The sequence below is a fragment of the Hydra vulgaris genome, chromosome 04, assembly GCF_038396675.1.
Source record: "Hydra vulgaris chromosome 04, alternate assembly HydraT2T_AEP".
NCBI classification, from domain to species: Eukaryota; Metazoa; Cnidaria; class Hydrozoa; order Anthoathecata; family Hydridae; genus Hydra; species Hydra vulgaris.
The window spans coordinates 10,493,281-10,516,951 of record NC_088923.1 but is presented as its reverse complement, the minus strand read 5'-3'; the positions used below and the strand labels follow the sequence as shown (position 1 = coordinate 10,516,951).

The following is a 23,671-nucleotide window of genomic DNA, read 5'->3' as shown; positions in this document are numbered from 1 at the left end:
TTACATACCTATATTTTGAGAAAAACATATTAAAATCTGAAGTATGTAACATCAAATAGATTTTAATATTTTAAAAAATACCAATCTTTTATAATATGTAATATATATATAATATAGTATGTAATAATATATATATATATATATATATATATATATATGTGTGTGTGTATATATATATATATATATATATATATATATATATATATATATATATATATATATATATATATATATATATATATATATATATATATATATGTATTGTGTATACATATATATCAAATCAGGTGGGCGTTTATATACACAAAGACAAACATATATATGCATATAAGCATATAATATATATGCATATATGCAAACCTAAAAAAACAAATAAATTGTATACTTAACTTGTTCATAGCTTCAACATCTATTACTTTGCCTGTTTCCATCGAAATAACAGAAACAACACCATTGTTTGAAGAATAGCCTCGTCGCTGCCAAGTGCCATCACATGATACTGCAACATCAACAATATTGGGCACATGGTCGGGAATAGAATTTAAAACAAGATTACTCTTCAAGTCTTTTAATTCTTGAGCAGCATCCATCATAGTGTCTTCAGCTACAGATTTTACTGCATTAGTTAGTTTTATAACAATTTTATTATAATTATTAGCAGTCATTGGTTTAGGCATGTCCATTAATGAGACAAATCTTGAGAATCCAGAATAGCCTTGACCACATGATCTCATAGCATATACAGCCCTGGTATTAATATCAAAACTTTTTTGTATATTCAATGTTGAGGTGTAAAATTCTCTTGAATAATCACATACACAGCAGTTAACATAAAGACAAGACGCTAGACCTTTTCTCTTGTTTTCATTTTCAGAGAGAAACAACTTAGATGACATACATACTGGACATATAAGGGTAGAAATTACAGAATTTAGTATTTCTAAATCTATAAAACGGTATCCAGTAACTATATTACTAGATAACTTTGGTCTTGATGACGAAATTTTTTTTATTTTTTTAGCAGAAGCACATAGTTCATTAGAATTAATAAAGTTAAAATCAACTGGTTTCTCTATATTTATATTTACATCAGCAACACTTGTAGTAACATTTATGTTCATATCTACATTATTTGATTCCATATTTACATCCATATCAACATTATTTACAACTAACTTTTTTTTTACATTGAAAATTTTTTTCCTTTTATTATTTTTAGTTCTTTGTTTAACTCTGCATGCCTTCGTCATTGTAGAAGATTTATGATATATTTATGAGCTTTCCAGTAACTGTTTTTATACTAAAGTTGTTTTGAACAATGGAAAATACAATTCACTTGATAAGATATATTCTTCATATGAAAAAATTGGATTTTGGACTATTTTTTAGTTAAGGTAAAAAATAGTGCCGTTGCTATGGCGGTTGTTAAGGAAGCTTAAAATACTAGGGTTCAATAAAATCTATTTTAATGAAGATCTATAGCGAATTTTCAAAAATGGTTTTCAGATTGTGAAACTCTAATAAATTTTGCACAAAACAAGAAAATAAAATTTTTTTTCAAAAATTTCATATTTCTGAGGGGTTTTCCACCTTAAGTCAGTCTTGTCATCGAGTACCTTTTTCTTAGACGTGTAATACACATAAAAAATCAGTTGCATACATGGTATATATGTATGTGTTACATATATACCTTGTTATTAATATTATTTTTTTTATCGATTTGTATTAGAAGTTAAGTTACATTTATTTATTTATTCAAATTTAAAAAAATTCCTTACAGTTGTTTCATTTGATTACTGTAGTTTTTAGTTTTTTTTTCAGTTCGTTGTTTAAATTTAGTAGTGATTCGTTTCTGGAAACTAATTTGTTTAACAAATAGGGACCACGATATGTAATTGAGAATTTTGAGAGTCTTGTTGTTTCAAAAGGTATCTTAAAGTTGCCTGTTGCTCTTGTATTGTATTTATTTATATTGTTTTTAAAAAAGTGTGCTGTAAAATGTTCTGGAACCGGGCTTTATATACTTTTCATCTTTATATTTAAACATGAAAAGTATATTTTGATAAATATTTATTTGAAATATATTTAGTGCGTTCATTTGTTCCAGTAAGGGTTGAGCGTGAGTAAATTTGTTTTTGTTGAACACTAGTCTTGAAGCGTGTTTTTGACGTAAGTAAACAGGTTCTAATTTAGATTAGTGGTTACTGCCCCATGCAATATTGGCATACATAAGATAGCTATGTAATGTACGAATGAAAAGTAAATAAATTTTGGACTCTTTTGTGACAAAAAGGGTCTTGCCTTAAACCTATATTCTTTGATATTTTTGTGTTTATGTAGTTTATGTGGAGTTTCCACGAGATGTGTTCATCAATTAGAACTCCTAAAAACTTTGTATTCAGAGCTCTTTTGATGGTTATATTTCTATATTAATTATTTGTAGGTTCAGGGGTATTTTTTTAATTTTTTGATTAGAATGGAGCAGTATATACTTAGTTTTTTCTATATTGAGTGACAGTTTATTTGATTTAAACCACATGTTAACTTTTTTTTGTTTAGCATTTGTTTTTTCATAGAGGTCTTCGATTGTCTTTGACGAGTAAAATAAGTTTGTATCGTCGGCAAACATTATAGTTTTAAAGATATTAGAGGCGTTTGGAAGATCGTTTATATAAATAAGAAACAAAAGATGAGCAAGAATGGAACTTTGGGGTACACCACATTTTGTTTTTAGTAAATTTGAGTTGCTTTTTCTATCTATAATAACACACTGTTGTCTGTTATTAAGGTAGTTTTTAAACCAATTTAAAGTTTGATTTTTTATACCATAGTTTTTCATTTTTGTTGGTAAAATTTCATGGTTGACGGTGTCAAATGCCTTTGACAAATCAATAAAGATCCCTAATGTGAACGTATTTTTTTAACTGATCTACTTATCCTATTTGAGAGGTCAATGAATGGTCAGAGGATTGCATGCTTAGTTGAGTGTAGCTTTTGGAAACCATATTGACCTTTATTGATAATTCTGTTAGTTTTTAAATATTCATTTAATTTATTATAGATTATTCGTTCTAGAAGTTTTGAGAATACCGAACGGATAGAGATTGGTCTATAATTGTTTAAAGAATTGGTTTCTCCTGATTTATAGATTGGTATAATTTTAGAGATTTTTAGTTTATCAGGTACAATACCTGTTGAAACTGATGAATTAAATACTTGGTAAATTGGATTACGTATCTCCTCAAAAACATCTGACACTACTTTGCAAGAGATATCATCGATTTCTGGGGACTTAATTTTAAGTGATTTAATAGCTATTTCAAGTTCGTCTTGATTTATTTCATTAAAATTTAAAGAGCAGTGTGAGCCTGCTAAGTAACTTTTAAATGCATTATTTGGACATTGAATTTTCGATGCAAGATCAGCACCATGTTGGCAAAGTAGTTGTTAAATTCATTGAAAATATCTCGCTTGTTGCTTGATTCACTTTTATTAATTATTATTCTAGAAGGCATTTTGTTAACATTAAATTTACTTTTACCAATAATTTCCTTCATAATGTCCCATGTCTTTTTAAGGTTACCATTAAATTTTTGTACTTGATTAGAATAGTATAATTATATCGTATAGTATATTTTTTCAAATAGGTTTTTGTATTGCTTGTAAAAGGAAAGGTTTGCTTCGCTTCTATTTTTTAAGTATTTTACGTATAGTTTTTGTTTTTGTTTTGAGTATTTTCATATTTCTTTTGTTATCCATGGACAATTTAAATATTTTGTTTTTATTTCTTTTTGTTGAATTGGAAAACTTTTCTTATATTGTAGAATAAATAAATTTATAAAGTTAATGTACGCAGAGTTTGTGTTTCTTTGGTCACATTCTTGGTAGACAGTTTGCCAATTTGTTGCCGATAGCAAGTCCTTAAATTTTTGAGTAGACGTTTTTTTAAAGAGGTCTTTTTTATTTGGAAGTTACCCTGGTAGGTTTGTTGATGATGGGAAAGATATTAAGTTGAAACATGTCGTCAAAGAAATTTTTAGTAATAGCATGCTTGTTGTACATTAAAATATTTATGTTTATATCTCCAATTATGAGTAACTTTTTCTGTTCTCTATTTTTTGTAATTATATGTTTCATATAACTTGAAAATTTACAAGTATCACTATCAGGTGGTCTGTAGCACGTAGAAACTAGAAAGTTCTTTGAGGCAGTGTTAATAACTTTCATTGTGAAGACCTCACTATCGCCATCAGAGTTTGAAAGATCATTTCTTATCTTAATGTTTAGATCGTTCCGTATATAATGCACAATTCCTCCTCCTCTTTTGCAAACTGATCTTTCTTTAAAAAATAATTTATAGTTTGGAATTTGGAGGTCAAGGTTTGTTTCTGCTGCTTCGTCAGAGCACCAAGTCTCTGTAAGGCAGATCATACTGAAAGTATGTTTGCATTCAAGGAGAAAGTTTTTTAATTTGTCTATATTAATAAGTAAACTTCTGATGTTTATATGTATTACCGTAAAGTTATTTATAGTGGTTTTTAGTTCAAATTAAAAATTTTGTATATCAAAATATAAAGAACTGGAGTAATTTTCGTTTAAAAAGCTTAAGTCGTTATAATGATTATGTGGTAAAGATTTATTAGCAATTTCAAAGATATTCAAACGCAGCGTTTCAAAGTCTATTGTTTCATAAGCCGATACAATTTTTGAACAAGTTTTTATTTTGAAAATAAAAACTTGTTAGAAAACGCGCTCGCTTAAAACAGCTGTTTTTTTATAAATCTCTGCAATAAATTTTATCAAATTTAATAATGACGTACTTACTAGCTTTATGAAATCGTTTAACTTCCTCCCATAGTTTCTTTCGATGTTCTATTGTTTCTTTCGCGTAGTCGTTGTTTATATATAGTCCAGTCTCTCTTTTTTTTTTTGCGTTGTTAAGAACTTTAGTTTTATCTAAATAATTTAGCAGTTGAAAGATTATTGTTCTTGGTAACTTATCATTTCTTGCATTTCCAATACAATGGGCTCTTTTAATTTCAATTTAGTCAGATATGTTAAGTTTATTTTTAATTATTTCTTTTACCGAGATTTTACATTCATCCCAGCTTTCACCATCTTTTTCCTCATACCATCGATCCTTAAATTGTTTCTGCGTGATCGGTTCTCTAAGTCCATTCTTTTTTTTTACTAAGTAATTAATATCATATCCCAAATTTGTTGTAACTTTTTCAATTTTTTTAGTTATTTTTCTTTTTGAAAGTTCAAGCTCTCTTTAATACCCTAAATTTCTCTTTCAATGATGGCATCTTTTGAATTGCTTTCTTTTGCTTCATATTCAAGTTTGTCGAGTCGTTCTGCGAGAATTTTTAAGTTTCCACTTATTATTAATATAAAGTTTTGTTCTTTGTTCTTGTTCTTTTAATAATTTGCTTGTTTGTGGTAAAAGTTTTTTGTTCTTCTAGCTTTGTTGTTATTAACTTTTCGGTGTTTTTTAACGTTAAATCCATATTTTAATTTTTTAATAAGATTGATAAAAACACGTCCATTCACAAACACCTTCGTTCGCGAATCTGATTAGACAATTAGATTTTTGCCATAGTTTATAGTTAAATGAAAGATTTTCTTTGCCTTTTGTAAGGTCCGTTGTCCACCTCGATTTGGAATATTTACAGATTTCGTGTTGATTAAAGCACTGCTTAGCTGCTAATAAAGAAGCATTTTTGATTTTTGAATGTTTGTTTTAATTCTTATTCAATTTTTTCTTCATTGAAGGTATAGTTATTGAAGGCTACGAAGAGATTATAATTATACGAGTTATTGAAATTTTTGTTGTTCCATGCATATTTTGGAATATGATTATATATATGATTTATGCTATTTATTACGATTGATAGATTAGTATGTGCAACGACGATACTTATAGCGATTGGTAAGTCATCACTAAAATTAAACGGTGAAGGGGGAATAAATTTGGTATTTATAAAAGATAAGGATGACTCTTATAGAGCTGGGGTGTGATCGATATACAATGAGTTAGCGAGAGTTTTATGTTGATAGGTGTATGTTGGACCAGCACAACTTATTATATCGATTAAAAAGAGCTTATATAGATTAAAGGAGCTAAAAAGAGAAGATAAATACCAATAAAGACTAGATTTTGACACTTTTGTTTACCTTTAATAGCGAGAATATTATCATCTTCATAAATTATGCGAGGAGACAATAGAACATCTTTTTTAACAATGAATGCGTTTCCCTCAAATGGTCTTCCATATGCCTTTTTTTCTGCCGCATGAAAAAATACTTTATGTGTCGGCAATGCTATGCTTTTTAGCACAAAAAGTTCAATGTTCAAAAGGCAATGTCCCGATAGAAAGATAATATCAAATGATTTGACGAGTTCGGAAGTATAAATTAAGTTCTATTTAAACTTTGGCAATTATATGGAAAAAAATAAATATTTTTGAAGGTTTTAATTACTTTGTTTCCTTCCATTTTGAATTAAAATTTGGTATTCAAGTTGAGTAAGAATGTTGCCGTGCAAAAAAAGGTTTTTTTTGAAATGTAGAAAATTCTTTTTGAGGTGGTTGTACAAAGTGTAGCGTATTAACTGCACTCTGCTGTGGTGTTTTGCTTCTTGAGGTATCACAATGAAGCCTGAATGGTTTAACAATAATATTATTGTCCCAAACATCAGGGTTTAGGATTATGTCTTTTTCAGTACTTTTTATCTTCACTTTGAATGAACGATTGTATTTGTTTTCACAGTTAAGCGACACTACAACAATCGGTTCGATACCTGTTTCATTTTTGATGTGGTTAGGCAAATCTTTTTCCGATATTGAGTTACAGACCCCTCCTATATAGATATAAAATTCTCGAACCGTACGTTCGCCTGCAATCTTTCTGAAGCTGTTTTTCTGTTAATGACATCGTCATCAAATATATTATTCTCTAGACATATTGCAATTTTATAGCGTTTTCTAAGGTTTTTTCTTACAGGATCTTCAACGTCAAGAGTAATGTTGATAGAGGAGAATTGATCTATATGAAAACTTTCTAAGATCTTGGTGAATAGTGTTACTCTCAGATTAAAAATATCAGCTTCTCTAAATTGCGAAAATCCTTAAATGATAACATCCTTTGGATAAGAGTATATTTCCGTCACACAAATTAAGTAATGTTCACAGATATTATTATTTGAAATCAAATTTGAGAATATCTCGCTAATTTCTCTTGGAGCCATCATCTTAGAGCTAACACAGTTAAAAAGCACGTCCGATCACCATAAGAACCACGCAGCAAAAAAATGCTGGCGTTGACGTAGTTATTAAAGTTGAATAAAGTTGTAAGTTGAAAATCAGAATCGTCATAATTTATTATTTTACCATTTTTTGTTAAAATTGTATTCAGAGGCGATTCTACGAGTAGAATAAGAGGTGGGGGAGAATCCTTAAAAAGTACCGACTGGTTGGTAAAAAAAGAAAATAATAATAAAAATAAAAAAAAACAAAAACAAAAAATTCACCCGACTGAATTTTATCAAATACCCGACTATTTTCGGGTTTTTGAATTTTATCAAATACCCGCAAATTTTAAATATGATAACCTTATTTGCGGTTATCATATTTAAAATTTTTGCAAAACTTATTAGACAATTACTTTTGAAAGCAGTTTATTCAATTTGGTCAAATGAATAAGGAAATAAAATGTGTTTCATTGTATGACGCAAGAGTAATAACCTATTTTATAATATGAATCTACTACTGCTGCTTTGAACTGTGGGTAAAAAACATGCTGTGTTTTTTTTCTAAATATAAATAACCAGGAAATTGGATTATTATATTAAAAATAACTTTTTAATACTTTTGCGGTTTTTTGGCATCGAGAAATTTAATTGAAACATAAAATAACTGTTAAAAAACGGAATAGAGAATTTTTTATTTGTTCGGTTGTTAACGTAATTTCTTTTTAATCTAGATTTTAACAAATGACTGACAGCCAACGAATAAATTGTTTAGCAGTTGAAGGAAGCGAACCGAGTAAAAATGCTTTTAATTGGTATCTTAAAAACTACCACCAGGATGGCGATTTGTTAATCATAATTCACGTTTATCAAATGGCAACATTAGATAAAACAAAAAATAACTATTCGCAAATTGTTGATAAAATTGAGAGCAGCGTAAAACTCAGCAACAGTATTGTTAACTATTATACAGAAATTTGTAAAGAAAAGAATATAAAGTATAAAGCTGTTATTGAAAGCAATAATCCAACAACTGTAGCAGGCAAAGTAATATGCGAATCAGTTAAAAGAAACTTAGGAAACGTTATAATTCTTGGTCAAAGAGGTTTAAATAAAATTAAAAGGTATTCGGTAGGTAGCACAAGTGATTACGTATTACACCAATCTGACGTTCCAGTCGTTGTAGTTCCTTGTGACAAAGCATACTAAACATAGTTGTTAATTTCCTTCTTTTTTATTAAATAAACTGTTCCTGTTTTGAAAAACAAAATATGTATTTTTATCATTCTCTATTGTACTTTTTTCCTTTTTATTTTTTAAAATGGTATTTATTTCCTGACTTATTTATACTTGTATACTAATTCTTAACTAGTTTTCTTTTTGTTCTTCTGATTTGTTTCTTTTTCTTTTTTCTTTTTTTATAGCTCTTTTTGCAATGATTTTAATTAGAATTAATTATGTTTTAATTATATAAAGTATAGAACTATACTTTAATTTAACTTCAAGTGAAATTCTAGTAAGAATTACTATATGCTTAAAAAAAGTCAAAACTCATTCTTTCTTGTATTAGTTTTTTCCTAATTTTATGTAGTATTATATCTTATTTATATGACAGAACGCGAGACAAACTAGTTATGTTTACTTCCATTATTAAAAATGCAACTTTGATAGCTTTATTAGAACATTGTGAGTCCAGGTATGAATTTCAAAGTTTATTGGAACATTATGAGTGCAGGTATGAATTTCAAAGTTTATTGGAACATTATGAGTCCAGGGATGAATTTCAAAGTTTAATAAAGTTGTATCTTTTTTTTTCATTGCAATATAACAATTATGTATAACATTCATATATTATAAAGTTTATAATATATGAATATTATACATAGTTGTTATATTGCAATGAAAAAAAAAGATACAACTTTATTAAACTTTGAAATTCATCCCTGGACTCATAATGTTCCAATAAACTTTGAAATTCATACCTGCACTCATAATGTTAGTTTATAATATAAACTTATTTATTTAAAAAAAATACAGTTTGATGTAAGAATAACCTTTTTTTAATATGTCAACTGTTACAAATAATGGTTGTAGTAAATAGCAATTAGTTAATAACCCTGAAAATAAATGTCCATAAGAGAAAAGAGGAGTAGAAGACCAGCGCCATTGCAATATGGCAATTAAGCCGATTAGCTGCGTGCTCCTTCCTATACAGAGGTAAACACATTAATTTTTTTAGCATTATAAGCAAACTTTCAACTTTCATTCTTTTCATATTTGTTTTCATCTTTTTCATTCGTTTCTTTCATATCAAATATTGTTTGCAGGTACCATTTATTTTTATCTTTTGCTTTTCAAACATTTTAATGAATAGGAAAACAAAAAGAACAAATAAAAACGAAAGTATTCAAAATGGTTTGCACCCATAATCTCAAATATGTGAATGATAAGTGGTTTATGTATAAAGTCATTCTTATGCTTTTATTTTTATTAAAATATATCCTACGCTGAAATTATATTTAGTAGCAGATTTTAGCTAGCAGCCTCCATTTTTTGAATGTTATGTCATGTGAGGTTTACCAACCCCTAGTTTTCTATTTTAAGGGAAAAGAACTGGAATCTAAAAACTATATCTTTTGAAACTTATAAACCAATTTAGATCTGAGGGTAAATCTAAAGTGTTTTAGTTTTATAGTTTTGCGTGGCTTTTTTAAGATTTTTTTTTTTTTTTTTAATTATATATTTCGTCGCTAATAGTATTTACAATAACAATGTTCATGAATAAAAAACAATATATGACAGGTGCAAAAAGAAGACTATAGTTGCCTTATCACTAAGCCCCGTAATAAATATACCGTAAATTACAATGCTAATAAAAACCGTAAAAGTTACATATGCTATAAATTTTTTTTTTTTTATTAACGCTTAAGTTTACTTTACTTACTAAAAAGACCAACAATAAAGAAGAAAAAACAAACAAACAAAAATAAAAAAAAATAAAAAAAAAGACAAAACAAAAAAAATAAAAATAAACAGAAACAAGACTAGAGACAAGATTATTTATCATATTTATGTATTAGAATAGACAATCTTAGTAATAAACAATTATTAATGCTAAATCATTAATAGTACTCTCATTTTAAACGCTTCAGAAGAAATTTAGTTCATTGTCGTTTAGTAAAAGATTTTGCTAAAGTTAAGTTTTAAATTGATTAAGCGAAGAAAGTGGTTTAAGATCATTATTTAAGATCAAGATTTACTTAAAGAAAATCTGTCTGTATTGGATAATTATATGCAATTGTTTTCAAGTAGTCCACCTATAAAAGTTTATGAAAAACTTTTTATTTCATTTTGTTTTTAAAATTTTAAACTATATAACGCAAACAAGTTCTGAGCAAAAAAAACAATATCGAGACTTGGGTTACCAAACAGATTTTTATACGATTTTAAAACTGTTTCCTTAAACTTAAGACGCTCAGTCGATATTGCTAAATAATTTATTTGATAAGTAATACATGATAGTATACATGATAGTAACCGAATAATACTTAATAAAACGTTTCTAATGACTATATGTTTGAAACAGAGTTGAATATGCCTCCCCGCATCAAAATAAAATTCTGCCAAAAGACCAACTTTTTACGGCGGCGGAAGCCATTAGCGGTGGCCTCTCAAAAATTTTAACGTTTGTTTTTTAAATATAAGAGCAGTTTGATATTAATTAGGTGGAAATATTTAAAAATCTTAATTAAAGTTGCGTTTCATATGATTTATTGCCAATTTTTGACGATTTAAAAAAAATTAGGATTTTCGTAGAGTGTTTTTTTCTTCTAAAACTATCAAAGTTTTTTTTGAAGAAGTCGTCATGGTAAAACTTTTTTATTTTCTAGAAAATTCAGAGTCGCTCTTGACGTCCGTTTGTAAGCAACCATTTAGATTTATAAATTTTGAGATCAATAGTATTATAATTGTTTAAAAAATCATTTATTTAGTATTAAGATTAATTATATCCATTCGAAATCATACAAATATATACTTATTATATATTTGTAACTAAATAATTATTTATTTTGTGAATTATAATTGACCGCTAAGCAGTAATAAATTACAGCGTTTTGATCAGGGAATCAATATTCATAAAAAAATTTGCGACCACGTTGTATTTCGTCAATAGTCTTGACAAAATACAACATGGCTGCACAACCCTTCCTTTTCTTCCCTCCTCATTCCCCCGTACACACAAAATAACAGTTTTTGTACTCTTTGAAAGTAATAAGTCAATACCATTGAGTCAATCCTTAGATGATAGAAAATCATCCCCCGCCCCTCTTTAACTCCATAAGTTGCCTGGAGTAGCACTAAAAACACTAAACTCAAACAAAACATGCTTGCAAAATAATAATTGACGCAAACGGGAGTTTATTAGCTTAATATTTATCAAGTGATATTTAGTAAACGACCCCCGGTCGCTTACTAGTGATATTATTTATGATTAAAGTAAAATGTGGATTATCTCCAGTAACATTTCTATCTGACTTTAATGAAATCTCTCATAAATCCTTCCAAATTTTCAGAGAATAACTTTGTCATTCCCATAACCCATCTTAAGATAAGTTCGTACCAAACTCGATATTAGAGACCGTTTGTTTGGAAATATTTTCTTCATATTTTTAATGAAAATAAGACTTAATTTTAAATTGCACTTTGAAAAATTTTAACAATTAAAAAGGTTTGAATTGAATAAATCATTTAAAATTACTACATTCTTGTTTTGGTTTATCTTTTTGTTAATATTTATTAATCACCCCTAAACTCTTACTTATATTGCATTAGTTTTAATAAAACGCAGTTTTTTGTTGGTTGATAACATTAATGATTATCTCTCTTTTGCCTTTCTTTATTTTTTAAATTATTCCGCTGAAAGATTTTTAGCAATAATTTATTTTATTGCTGAAGTTTAGTATGTATTTTTACTGTTTTATTTAACACTTAGTACCTATGTAAATTTATACGTTTAAAAACACCAATTTAACAGGGGTTATAAGACAATTTGTCTTCTTCTTGCTCTGGTCAGGATTATCTATTACTATAATTTCTTTTTTGTAACTTTTAACAAATGGAAAAATAAATTAAAGAAAAAATAAAAAGTAAATTTTTTTTTTAAATTAGGCTTTTTAAGACATAAAAACAACCAAAGGTTTCATTTATGCAACTCAAAATTATTATGTTTTTAACAGGCGACATTCAGGGGCGAATCCAGCATAATCCCTTCAATGTATGGGTGTGGATCCACCATTTTTGTTGTTTAAGATAAACTTTCAGACATTAAAAATTAGCTAATGGGATGGAAAAGGCCTCTAAAATTTTTCTCTACTTATTTTTAAATTTGATACAATTATTTCTTAACGTTCAAAAATAATAACCTTATAAAGTTTTTAACCTATTCAATGTATGGGTGTGTAAAAGTCATATTATTTAAACACTAAGAGATTAGTCTATGAAATTTAAAATTTTATCAGTGAATGTAAATTTAATTGAGAAAAACAAAACAAAAATATTTTATTAACTTGTTGCTGTCACATTGCACTAAGCATTTTAATTAGGGAAATTGTTAAAATTGGAAAAAATTTAAAATTGAAAAATTGTTTAAGAAATTTCTTTAAAAAAGTAAAACCCGATTTCCTAATTGACGCACAGTGCGTTGGGGATAGTTGTGGCCAAAATTTTAGGGATTTTTTGTTCCTAGGCTCCAATCATCGCAGTTTTTTGGCTTATTTGACATAATATAAACATATAAACGTTTGGAGTTCAGATCAACGGTCATAAGGTCAATGTCACAAATACTTATAAACCTGGACCAGGTTTACCAATAAAGTTTGTTTATAAAATCAAACCAATCTTTGAGTAACTCAGTGCTTAAAAACAGTTGGAAAAGTGTGTACATGGTAAAACATAAAATATTAAGCAAAGTTTTACTGGTACAAACTGGAAACATATACTTAAACAAAAATCCTTTAGTCGTTAAAATTTTTAGTATGTAGTCGAAAAGTTTCAATTTTAGTCTTCGAATTTCTGGCATGGTTCTAAAAGCATTTCAGTTTAAAAAAATTGAGTTTCATTGACATTTCCTACATCAAAGTGAATAGGTAAGACAGTCAACAGACGTCATCAGATTAAATATTTTTGCGCACTAATTGTTACAATATAACTAATAGTGCGCACAATTTTTCTGATACCAATTTTTGACGATTTATCATCTGATGACGCAAGGCGCAAAATTTCATGCAATAAAAAATTTATGCACAGGAACACGGCGATTTTATTTGTCATTAAAATTCCCAAAGCTTTTTTTGAAAAATAAAATTTATTAACTTGGCGCGTAAAAACAAAATAAACTGTTTTCGTTACAACCGTCTCCGAAAATCATGTAAACCATAAAGTGGGAGAAAATCAATCAAAAAAAATAGTCCGATTTTATGCGGAGCCATCGATAATCAAACTTTGAATATTTCGCCGGTAGGGGAGACCGGGGCTAGTTGGCTCGGTTTTTACTATATAAGCTCTGTAGCCCTAGCAGTACATTTTTTTAAAAATATTAAAGTGTAGTCTTAAAGAGTATGGATTAGGGTATCTTATAAAATTTGCATCCATTTACAAAAAAAAATTCTTGGGGCCTTTCCGGGCACTCAAAAAAAAAAAAAATTTGCGCAAACTTACCCAACCACGGGGTAAGTTGGCGCAAACTATAAAAATGATTATTAATGATAACGAAAGATAACGAAAATAAAATTGTCTTTTTCGTTCATATTTTTGATGATATTAAATAATCAGCCCAAATACTTATGTTTACATATATTGCTTTTTTTTTTTAATTAAACAACGCATTTTTTTGTGTGTTTTTATAACTTTCATGATTTTCTGTCGTTTTTACTTTTTTATTTTTAAAATTATTCTTTTTTTTTTTTTTTTTTTTTTTCATATTTTGCCGTTTAAAAATATTACAATAACCAATTATATTTTACAATTTTTACATTAGTAACGACAGGACTTCTAGAAGATCATGTGGATCTTGTCATGAAGCCCTTTACAATATATGGCTAATTTTTGATAAAAATACAATGTCTTAAGTGAAAAAATAATAATAATACAACTTTATGCAAAAACATGTAAAAACCAAGATAAAATTTTAAAAAGCCAAGATTAAAAAAAAAATAAAGTATACAAAATAGAACAACAACGAATAAACAAACAAACAAAACAAAAAAACAATTAAAAGTAAATCAAAATATTTTCAATTAAAAATATAATTCTTTTAAGTTTTTGTTTGAATGAGGCAAAAGTCAGTTGGGTAAAAAAATCAAAATTTGGTAAGACTATTTTGTTCCAGAGATAAGGACCTCGATAAGAAACAAAAAACTGGTCAAAAAAAAATTCTGCTGGAAGATTGTTAGCAACAAATTATTTTATTGCTGAAGTATTTGATTTGTTTTTGTTTTTGTATTTATACTGTCTTTTTGTCTTTTATCATTTATTGTGCATGTAAATTTTTGTGTGACGGGGCTCGGCGATAAGACAACCTGTCTTCTTCTTGCTCCGGCCAGGATTTTTCTTTTATTGTAATTTCTTTTTTGTAATATTTATTAACGGCAAAATAAATAAATAATAAAAAAAAAAAAAAAAAAAATGCACTATTAAGTGCAAAATTAATAGAAATTTTTTTAAAATTAATTTTTGCAATAATTTTATCCCAAAATTTAATATTACTTTTAGCTGGTACCAAATATTAGTCCGCATAAAAGCCAAACAGTAGCCCATCTTTTATCTGTGGAAAAAAAAAACTAAAAAAATTTTTTTTTAATTTTTTTGTACGAATAAATATTTTCAATATTGTTAAAAATTAAAAAAATAATAATAATAATATTATAAAAATAAATATTTTTTTCCATAGTAAATGCTATGAGCCAACTTACCCCGTTAAAAATTTGTCAACTTACCCCGAAAGCTTTTTTTTTAATAAACAATCTATAGATCCTGAAAAACGGCAGCTTCGAAAAAAAAGTCTGACTGGATATAGTAAACCAATTGTGACTGGAACTTTTACAATAATTTTTTTTTCATACGACTAAATATTTTCTTTGTAAAAAAAAAGGAAGCGATGTTCTAAAAGTTAAGTTTTTGTCCAAAAAACGCATAAATCTCAATATCTCCCATGCGCATGCACGAATCCTGACATTACTACAGTGAATGATAAAATGGTCAATGAGGAAGTTTCTGAGTAATTTTTGTCACTTTCTGATGAAAGGCTCTAAAGATAAACGCAGTTCGTCAACTTACCCCTGCGGCCAACTAGCCCCGGTCTCCCCTACTTTAATAAGTTAAATTCGTCCAGAGCTCGTTTCGATTCTGGATCTCATGCTTATAAAGCAAGCGCTCTAACCACTGCGCACGGCCGCACAACTTTAGGAAAAAAAAAAAAATTAATTTTCCTAAAAGTTTTGTTTATTGGAAAAATTTTCTTTTCAAGCCGACATCAAAATAAAATTAATTTTATTTGTTATTAATGAATTTAAAAGATATAATTTAACGTTACGGTCTAAAAATAAAAGCTATATAAATAAAAGTTAAATTCTTATTTTTAATTATTAGATATTGTAAAAATAATTGAAAAATATGTTGCATACCTTTGTAAAGGTATGTAATGTAGTAGAGTTGTAAAGCACTTGTTTTGTTATCAACAAATTCCATGTTCAATCCTGAACTTGTTCCTTGTAGTACTGGCAATACTGCAATCAACTTGTTTCTCCGTGCAGCAACCTTTCTCATCAATGTTTGAGTTTAAGATTTGAGAGGGCATTGCTAACCACAATAAAATAAAAAAATAGCCTCCTCCACTATAGTGCCCCTTTCAGCTTTAGGGAGGTGAATATCATTAAATATATAAAGCGTTTAAATTGTGGCTAATTAAACATTTATTATACATTTTGAATGTCTTTTATCATTTATCTTGCGAACCACTCTCTGTCGTGGAGATCATCAAATATTTGATGTTACTGACAGCTTTTGTGGTGCCATCTAGCTCATTATGCTTTTGCCAGCAAATATTACCTGACACCATGAAACCTTTCCTAAAAGTATAAATATTATATTTCATAAGTATAAATATTAAATATTTCACTTTTTAAAAATATAAAACTATAACAGCCACAACTTTAGTTGTGAAACAAGTTGCTACCAAAAGCTACATACAGTTGGTATTATAGACAACTGAAATATATATATATATATATATGTGTGTGTGTATATATATATATATATATATATATATATATATATATATATATATATATATATATATATATATATATATATATATATATATATATATATATATATATATATATATAATTAATTAGTAAAAAACACTTATCTAACTTTTATCTTCGACTTGAAGTTTCACCATTGCTGGATCATCAGGAAGAGTTACTAAATCTCAAAAAGAATTCAATTTATAAAAAAAAATATTTTACAGGAAGTTATAAATTATTATAAAAAATTTTTAATTACTATATTTTTTTGTTAATGGGAAGTTACAGAAAGTAATTATGAAATAATTTTCTTTGGAATGGGGATAGTTTAATTTGGTCATTTGTTTTTATAATTTTTTAAGAGGTATTTATTTTCGTGCCTACATTTAGAAATTAATTCAGATTTTTTATTTAATAAATTTTCTTGATTTAAATGAGTAATTATTTCAAACTTTTCTTGCAAACATAGCATACATTTTTTGGAAATGTTATTATAGGCAGGGGCAGATTTTAGAATAGACCATTGTAAATTAAAATTTTTATTTTTTTCTTTTAAATCCCAAATATATTTTGACAGCATAGTCTCTTTTGAATATTTTTTGTGTTTAAACGATTGTTTGTGGTTGGCATAACGTTTTTTCCATTCCCCCTCGGTTAAGCCAATATATTGTTTATCAGGGTTGTTTTGTGAGGAAACAATGCACTTGTAAATTACATTTTTCGAAAGGCATTTTCCATTTAGAGGGCAATCTATTTTTTGTTTACAATTACAATAATCAGTGTTTTTTTCTTTTATATGTTCATTTTTATTAATTAACGCGTAGTTGTGGCCTTTTATAATTCTTTCTAAACTTTTTGTACAACTATAACTTACTTTAATGGTATTTCTGTTAAAAATCTTATGTAATTTATTAGAGGGAGGAAAATGTTTGTCTATTAATTTTAGAAAAATTTTACCTATATTTGTTGAAACATTTTTGGTGTACGGGGGGTTGAACCAAATTATGTTTCTATTTCTATTACGCTTTTTTGCAATTTTCTTTTCAAATTTTAGATCGAAATTTTGAAATCCACTTTTTTTAAGGGCATCTTCATAAACGCGTTTAGAGGAGTTAAAAATATTTTCATTAGAAGAGTTTTGGTTTAGCCTATTGTTAATTGAAATTGGAATTTGTTTTAGAATTTGAGGGGGATGGTTCGAATTTACATTAATATACAATAATTCGTCATTAGGTTTTTTGTAGGGCTTATAGGAACTTTCTGAGAGGTTAAATGTGACATCAAGAAAATTCACTATTTTTAAATTTATATTTATTTCAATTAGGAAGCCAATATTTTTAAAAACTTTAACAATATCTTTTCTAATTTTATCGAGTTGTGGTCCTGATTTTTTATGCATTATTATTAAACCGTCGTCGCGATAAAGACCTAATTGATTAATTTGGATTATTTTAGCTAGGGTATTTAAAATATATAAACCTACAAATTCGCAAATTTCTGCTCCGTCGTAACTTCCCATTGTTACATCAAAGCATTCGTGCGTGGTTTTTTTCTTCCACGTTTCCTTATCAAAATAGAGTAAATTTTTTCTGCAGTGCTTAATTATACGGATAGTGTCCTCAGTAATTTCTAAATGGGATTTTCCAAATTCTATTGTTTTATCTAAAATTTCTGCTGTAATTGAGGGGTAAAAATCAATAATATCAAATTGTATAAATGTGCATTCATTTTTATTGTTAATTTTAGAAAACCAATCTATAACATCAGTGGTATTTTTCCACTGATTACTCTCTCAAAAATATCCCGATCCCAGACAAAAAAAGTTATACTATTTCATTAATAGACAAAGTAGAACACTTTATTAAAAGAATTCGTTGGAAAGCCCATTTTTTCTTAGAATCTGAAAAAAATAAAAACCCTTTAATTGAAAAAAAACAGAATGAAAATTATGGATTCAAAACAAAAAACGCCCCACTATTTATTTCTGACCTGGAAAATTTTGAAAATGATTTATTACACTTAATTAAAACTATAAAATTCCAAAACATAAATAATGAATTCCAAAAACAATTAAAAATAGACATTAATAATATAAAATTGAACCCTAATATTTTAGTTTTTGCTGACAAAACAAGTAACATTTACCAAATTACCAAATAATCAAAAATATTAATTTAGATGCGAGAATTGAATCAGTTGCACCAGCGCAAGCGTTTGTTTCGCTAAAAGATCACAAACCAAATTTTCAAAATAAACTCCCTTGTAGGCTACTAGTACCTTCAAAAAGTGAACTAGGGCACGTTAGTAAAATAAAACTAGACAAAATTAATAACTCTATTCGGAAAAAATTAGGTTTACATCAGTGGAAAAATACCACTGATGTTATAGATTGGTTTTCTAAAATTAACAATAAAAATGAATGCACATTTATACAATTTGATATTATTGATTTTTACCCCTCAATTACAGCAGAAATTTTAGATAAAACAATAGAATTTGGAAAATCCCATTTAGAAATTACTGAGGACACTATCCGTATAATTAAGCACTGCAGAAAAAATTTACTCTATTTTGATAAGGAAACGTGGAAGAAAAAAACCACGCACGAATGCTTTGATGTAACAATGGGAAGTTACGACGGAGCAGAAATTTGCGAATTTGTAGGTTTATATATTTTAAATACCCTAGCTAAAATAATCCAAATTAATCAATTAGGTCTTTATCGCGACGACGGTTTAATAATAATGCATAAAAAATCAGGACCACAACTCGATAAAATTAGAAAAGATATTGTTAAAGTTTTTAAAAATATTGGCTTCCTAATTGAAATAAATATAAATTTAAAAATAGTGAATTTTCTTGATGTCACATTTAACCTCTCAGAAAGTTCCTATAAGCCCTACAAAAAACCTAATGACGAATTATTGTATATTAATGTAAATTCGAACCATCCCCCTCAAATTCTAAAACAAATTCCAATTTCAATTAACAATAGGCTAAACCAAAACTCTTCTAATGAAAATATTTTTAACTCCTCTAAACGCGTTTATGAAGATGCCCTTAAAAAAAGTGGATTTCAAAATTTCGATCTAAAATTTGAAAAGAAAATTGCAAAAAAGCGTAATAGAAATAGAAACATAATTTGGTTCAACCCCCCGTACACCAAAAATGTTTCAACAAATATAGGTAAAATTTTTCTAAAATTAATAGACAAACATTTTCCTCCCTCTAATAAATTACATAAGATTTTTAACAGAAATACCATTAAAGTAAGTTATAGTTGTACAAAAAGTTTAGAAAGAATTATAAAAGGCCACAACTACGCGTTAATTAATAAAAATGAACATATAAAAGAAAAAAACACTGATTATTGTAATTGTAAACAAAAAATAGATTGCCCTCTAAATGGAAAATGCCTTTCGAAAAATGTAATTTACAAGTGCATTGTTTCCTCACAAAACAACCCTGATAAACAATATATTGGCTTAACCGAGGGGGAATGGAAAAAACGTTATGCCAACCACAAACAATCGTTTAAACACAAAAAATATTCAAAAGAGACTATGCTGTCAAAATATATTTGGGATTTAAAAGAAAAAAATAAAAATTTTAATTTACAATGGTCTATTCTAAAATCTGCCCCTGCCTATAATAACATTTCCAAAAAATGTATGCTATGTTTGCAAGAAAAGTTTGAAATAATTACTCATTTAAATCAAGAAAATTTATTAAATAAAAAATCTGAATTAATTTCTAAATGTAGGCACGAAAATAAATACCTCTTAAAAAATTATAAAAACAAATGACCAAATTAAACTATCCCCATTCCAAAGAAAATTATTTCATAATTACTTTCTGTAACTTCCCATTAACAAAAAAATATAGTAATTAAAAATTTTTTATAATAATTTATAACTTCCTGTAAAATATTTTTTTTTATAAATTGAATTCTTTTTGAGATTTAGTAACTCTTCCTGATGATCCAGCAATGGTGAAACTTCAAGTCGAAGATAAAAGTTAGATAAGTGTTTTTTACTAATTAATTATTGCTCTGTTCTTTAAGAACATTGAGCACTCTATTTGTAAAATACACTAACATAATTTACATATATATATATATATATATATATATATATATATATATATATATATATATATATATATATATATATATATATATATATATATATATATATATATATATATATATATATATATATATATATATATATGTACCTATAGTCTCACAAGTTTAAACTCTTAAATTTTGGTAATTTATAAATTTAATTTTGTAAGTGTAAATTTATTTATTATAAAAGTTGTGGCGAAGCAAAAACAAAATTTTTTACGGTTTTTAAAACTTTTATAGTTTATTCAAGTATTTATAAAGACCTCATAAAGCTTCATCAAGCTTTTTCTCATAAATGTTTGATGGTTTTAAAATTTTTTAAACATATTTATTTCTAGTCAAGAATAACCTTTATTAACAACAAAACAAAAAAAAATATTTCAAATATAAATATTTTTACAGGATCTATATAAACATAAACATATCTAATTGATATACACATAAGTATATACATATTTGTATCGCAAGATAAAAATACGGTTATTAAGGTTTTGAGTTTATCGCTGAGGGATCAAACAGGTCAGGCAAAGCTAATCATACTGGCTTTAAACTGAAGACAAAAAACCAGGTGAATAAAAATAAGCAATTGCTTTTACTCAGTAATTGGTCAGCTTTACGTGAAAAAAAAACTTGACAAATTTTGCTTAAGCTTTTATTAAAGTAAAGCTGAGCAATTACTGAGTTAAATGCTTAACTTTACGTAAATAAAAGTTTGAGCAAAACTGGTGAAGTTTTTGTTCGCGTAAAGCTGACCAATTACTAAGTAAAAGCAATTGCTCATTTTTATTCACCCGGTCTAAAAACTGAAGGAAGTAAGCTGAAGGAAGTAAGCCTTGATATTCATTTCTTATTAAATATATAAATTTTATTTTATAATTTTTATTTAACCTATTTATAATTACTTTATAAAAAGTTTATAAGATTTAATATATAGAAGTTAACTTATTACTTGTAGACATATTATGTGTATATATATATAATTACAAAAATATATTCTTTACAAATTATTTTTCAATTAATTAAAAAGTATTGAACTGACTTATCAAGGCCTGAATTTCACCCTTTGTGCGCAACAACTTTATACGAGCCAATCACATGTTGTTTATCACATTTATTTCTAAAACCGCAATATTAAGCAATTACAACATCATCCCACTTAATAAATCGCTTTTTTATTTACTTAAAGTGTTTTTGTATATGAAGATAAAGTTTTTTGCTTAAATTAATTTAGAATGGATACTATAGGAAAAGTAAATTGTATAGCTGTTGATGGAAGCGAATCAAGCAAGCACGCGTTTAATTGGTATTTAGAAAATTTTCATAATAATAATGATACACTAATTATAATACACGTGACTGAAGTTCCACGAATGGCATTAATGGGGCTGATGGGTGCCTATGCATCAATTGATATTTATCAAGATGTTGTTGAAAGTAACGCGAGAGAGGATGAACATATGATGCAATATTATTCTGATATTTGCAAAGAAAAACACATAAAATATGACTCTATTATTGTAGAAAACTGCTACGGTGTTGGGCATGATATTTGCGATTCAGTAAAAAAATGCCACGGCACCGTTATTATTTTGGGGCAAAGAGGTCTTGGAAAATTTAGTCGATTTGTACTTGGTAGCACAAGTGATTACGTCTTACACCATTCCAATATTCCAGTGATTGTGGTACCTGATTCAAAGCCTTATGAAAGTTAAACATCGAATTACGTTTTTATTTTCTTTATAAAATCTTTATTATTTTTATTTTTAAAAATCTTTATTAATGATTTTTGTTTAATTTGTGTTAGTTTACGAACTTTCCGTTAAATTTACCTAATAAAAAGAATTTATTTTGTCTTAAATTTACGAACTTTGCTTAAAACGTACTCAATAAAAAGTAATAATCAAAATTAAAAATAAAACGATAGCAATGACGTCAGTTTGTTACTTCGGACTTTTAAAAGTAAATATATTACTTTTTTTTAAAAAGTAAGACGTTATATCTTTTTGAATATATAAAAGCGCATTTGATTATTATTAGATAACAATTTATTAGAATTATTATTTCATTAAACCTCACCTTTTATTGAGTTAAACTTTCAATTTAAATTTTAATCTAAAAGTGTTGAAAATATCTATCTTGGTTTTCAATAGATCACTTTTGCATTTTCATATTTACAGCAAACAAATTTTTTAACGACGTTCGTATACCTGTACGCACATCGATTCATGCGAACTGTGTAAAGTGTGTTATGCATGTTGCCTAACCACAACTCCAAGCGATGCGAATTTTAAAAAATTTAAAAAGTTAAAAAAATATTCTTACAATTTACTTACATTATTTGCATAATTAAACGTTAAAACTTAAAATACAATTTTTCATGTTACTTCATTAATAAAATTAATGTTGCCAAGCTAAACTGTTTATAGGAACTTTAAAGTAATTACCTAAGCTTAGTAGGCCTAACGTTGGCACGACGTATTTTTGATTGTAGGTCAACGAAGCTTTTTAGTTGGCTGCAAATCGACACTGTGATGGCAGGGGATCGGCTGCCCATCGTGCTTACGTTGGCGTTACATATACTTAATTTTGTTGGAAATATGTTTGTTCACTCTCGGTTTTGAGTTGCAGGCGAAACGTTGACCTAAATAAGTGCTACATTGGCGTAGCGTTGATATAACGCATTTTATACCATTTTGACCTTATATTGGCGCAACGTTGATGGTTGTAGGCGCTCTATGAGCGTAACGAAATGCTACGTTGGATCCGTGTTTCATTAAGATCGGCTGTCTATCATCCTATATTGACATTGTGTATATTCAACGTTATTGGCGGTGCGTTGGCTTGGTATTTAGATATTGGTGCAACGCTAGTCAAAACTTGAGCTACAATTAGCGACGACTTACAATAACACTTATTTTACTAAGTTGACCTTGAATAGCGTAACGTTGTAATATTTTAGTTAAAAGTTGCTTTTCATTAAGCCAATGT

At 27.3% G+C, this 23,671-nt stretch overlaps 1 protein-coding gene across 1 annotated transcript; it reads left to right on the top strand.

The window, feature by feature from the left end:
• Positions 1 to 21,841: 21,841 nt before the first annotated feature.
• Positions 21,842 to 22,405, top strand: LOC100212370 (uncharacterized). Its single transcript, XM_065795415.1, has one exon. The coding sequence runs from the start codon at positions 21,916 to 21,918 to the stop codon at positions 22,393 to 22,395; it is 480 nt and encodes a 159-aa protein (XP_065651487.1). The 5' UTR covers positions 21,842 to 21,915; the 3' UTR covers positions 22,396 to 22,405.
• The last annotated feature ends 1,266 nt before the right edge of the window (positions 22,406 to 23,671 follow it).

What these genes read in the sequence shown, in the direction of transcription:
- LOC100212370 (XM_065795415.1), top strand. Translation starts at nt 21,916, where the DNA reads ATGGATACTATAGGAAAAGTAAATTGTATAGCTGTTGATGGAAGCGAA.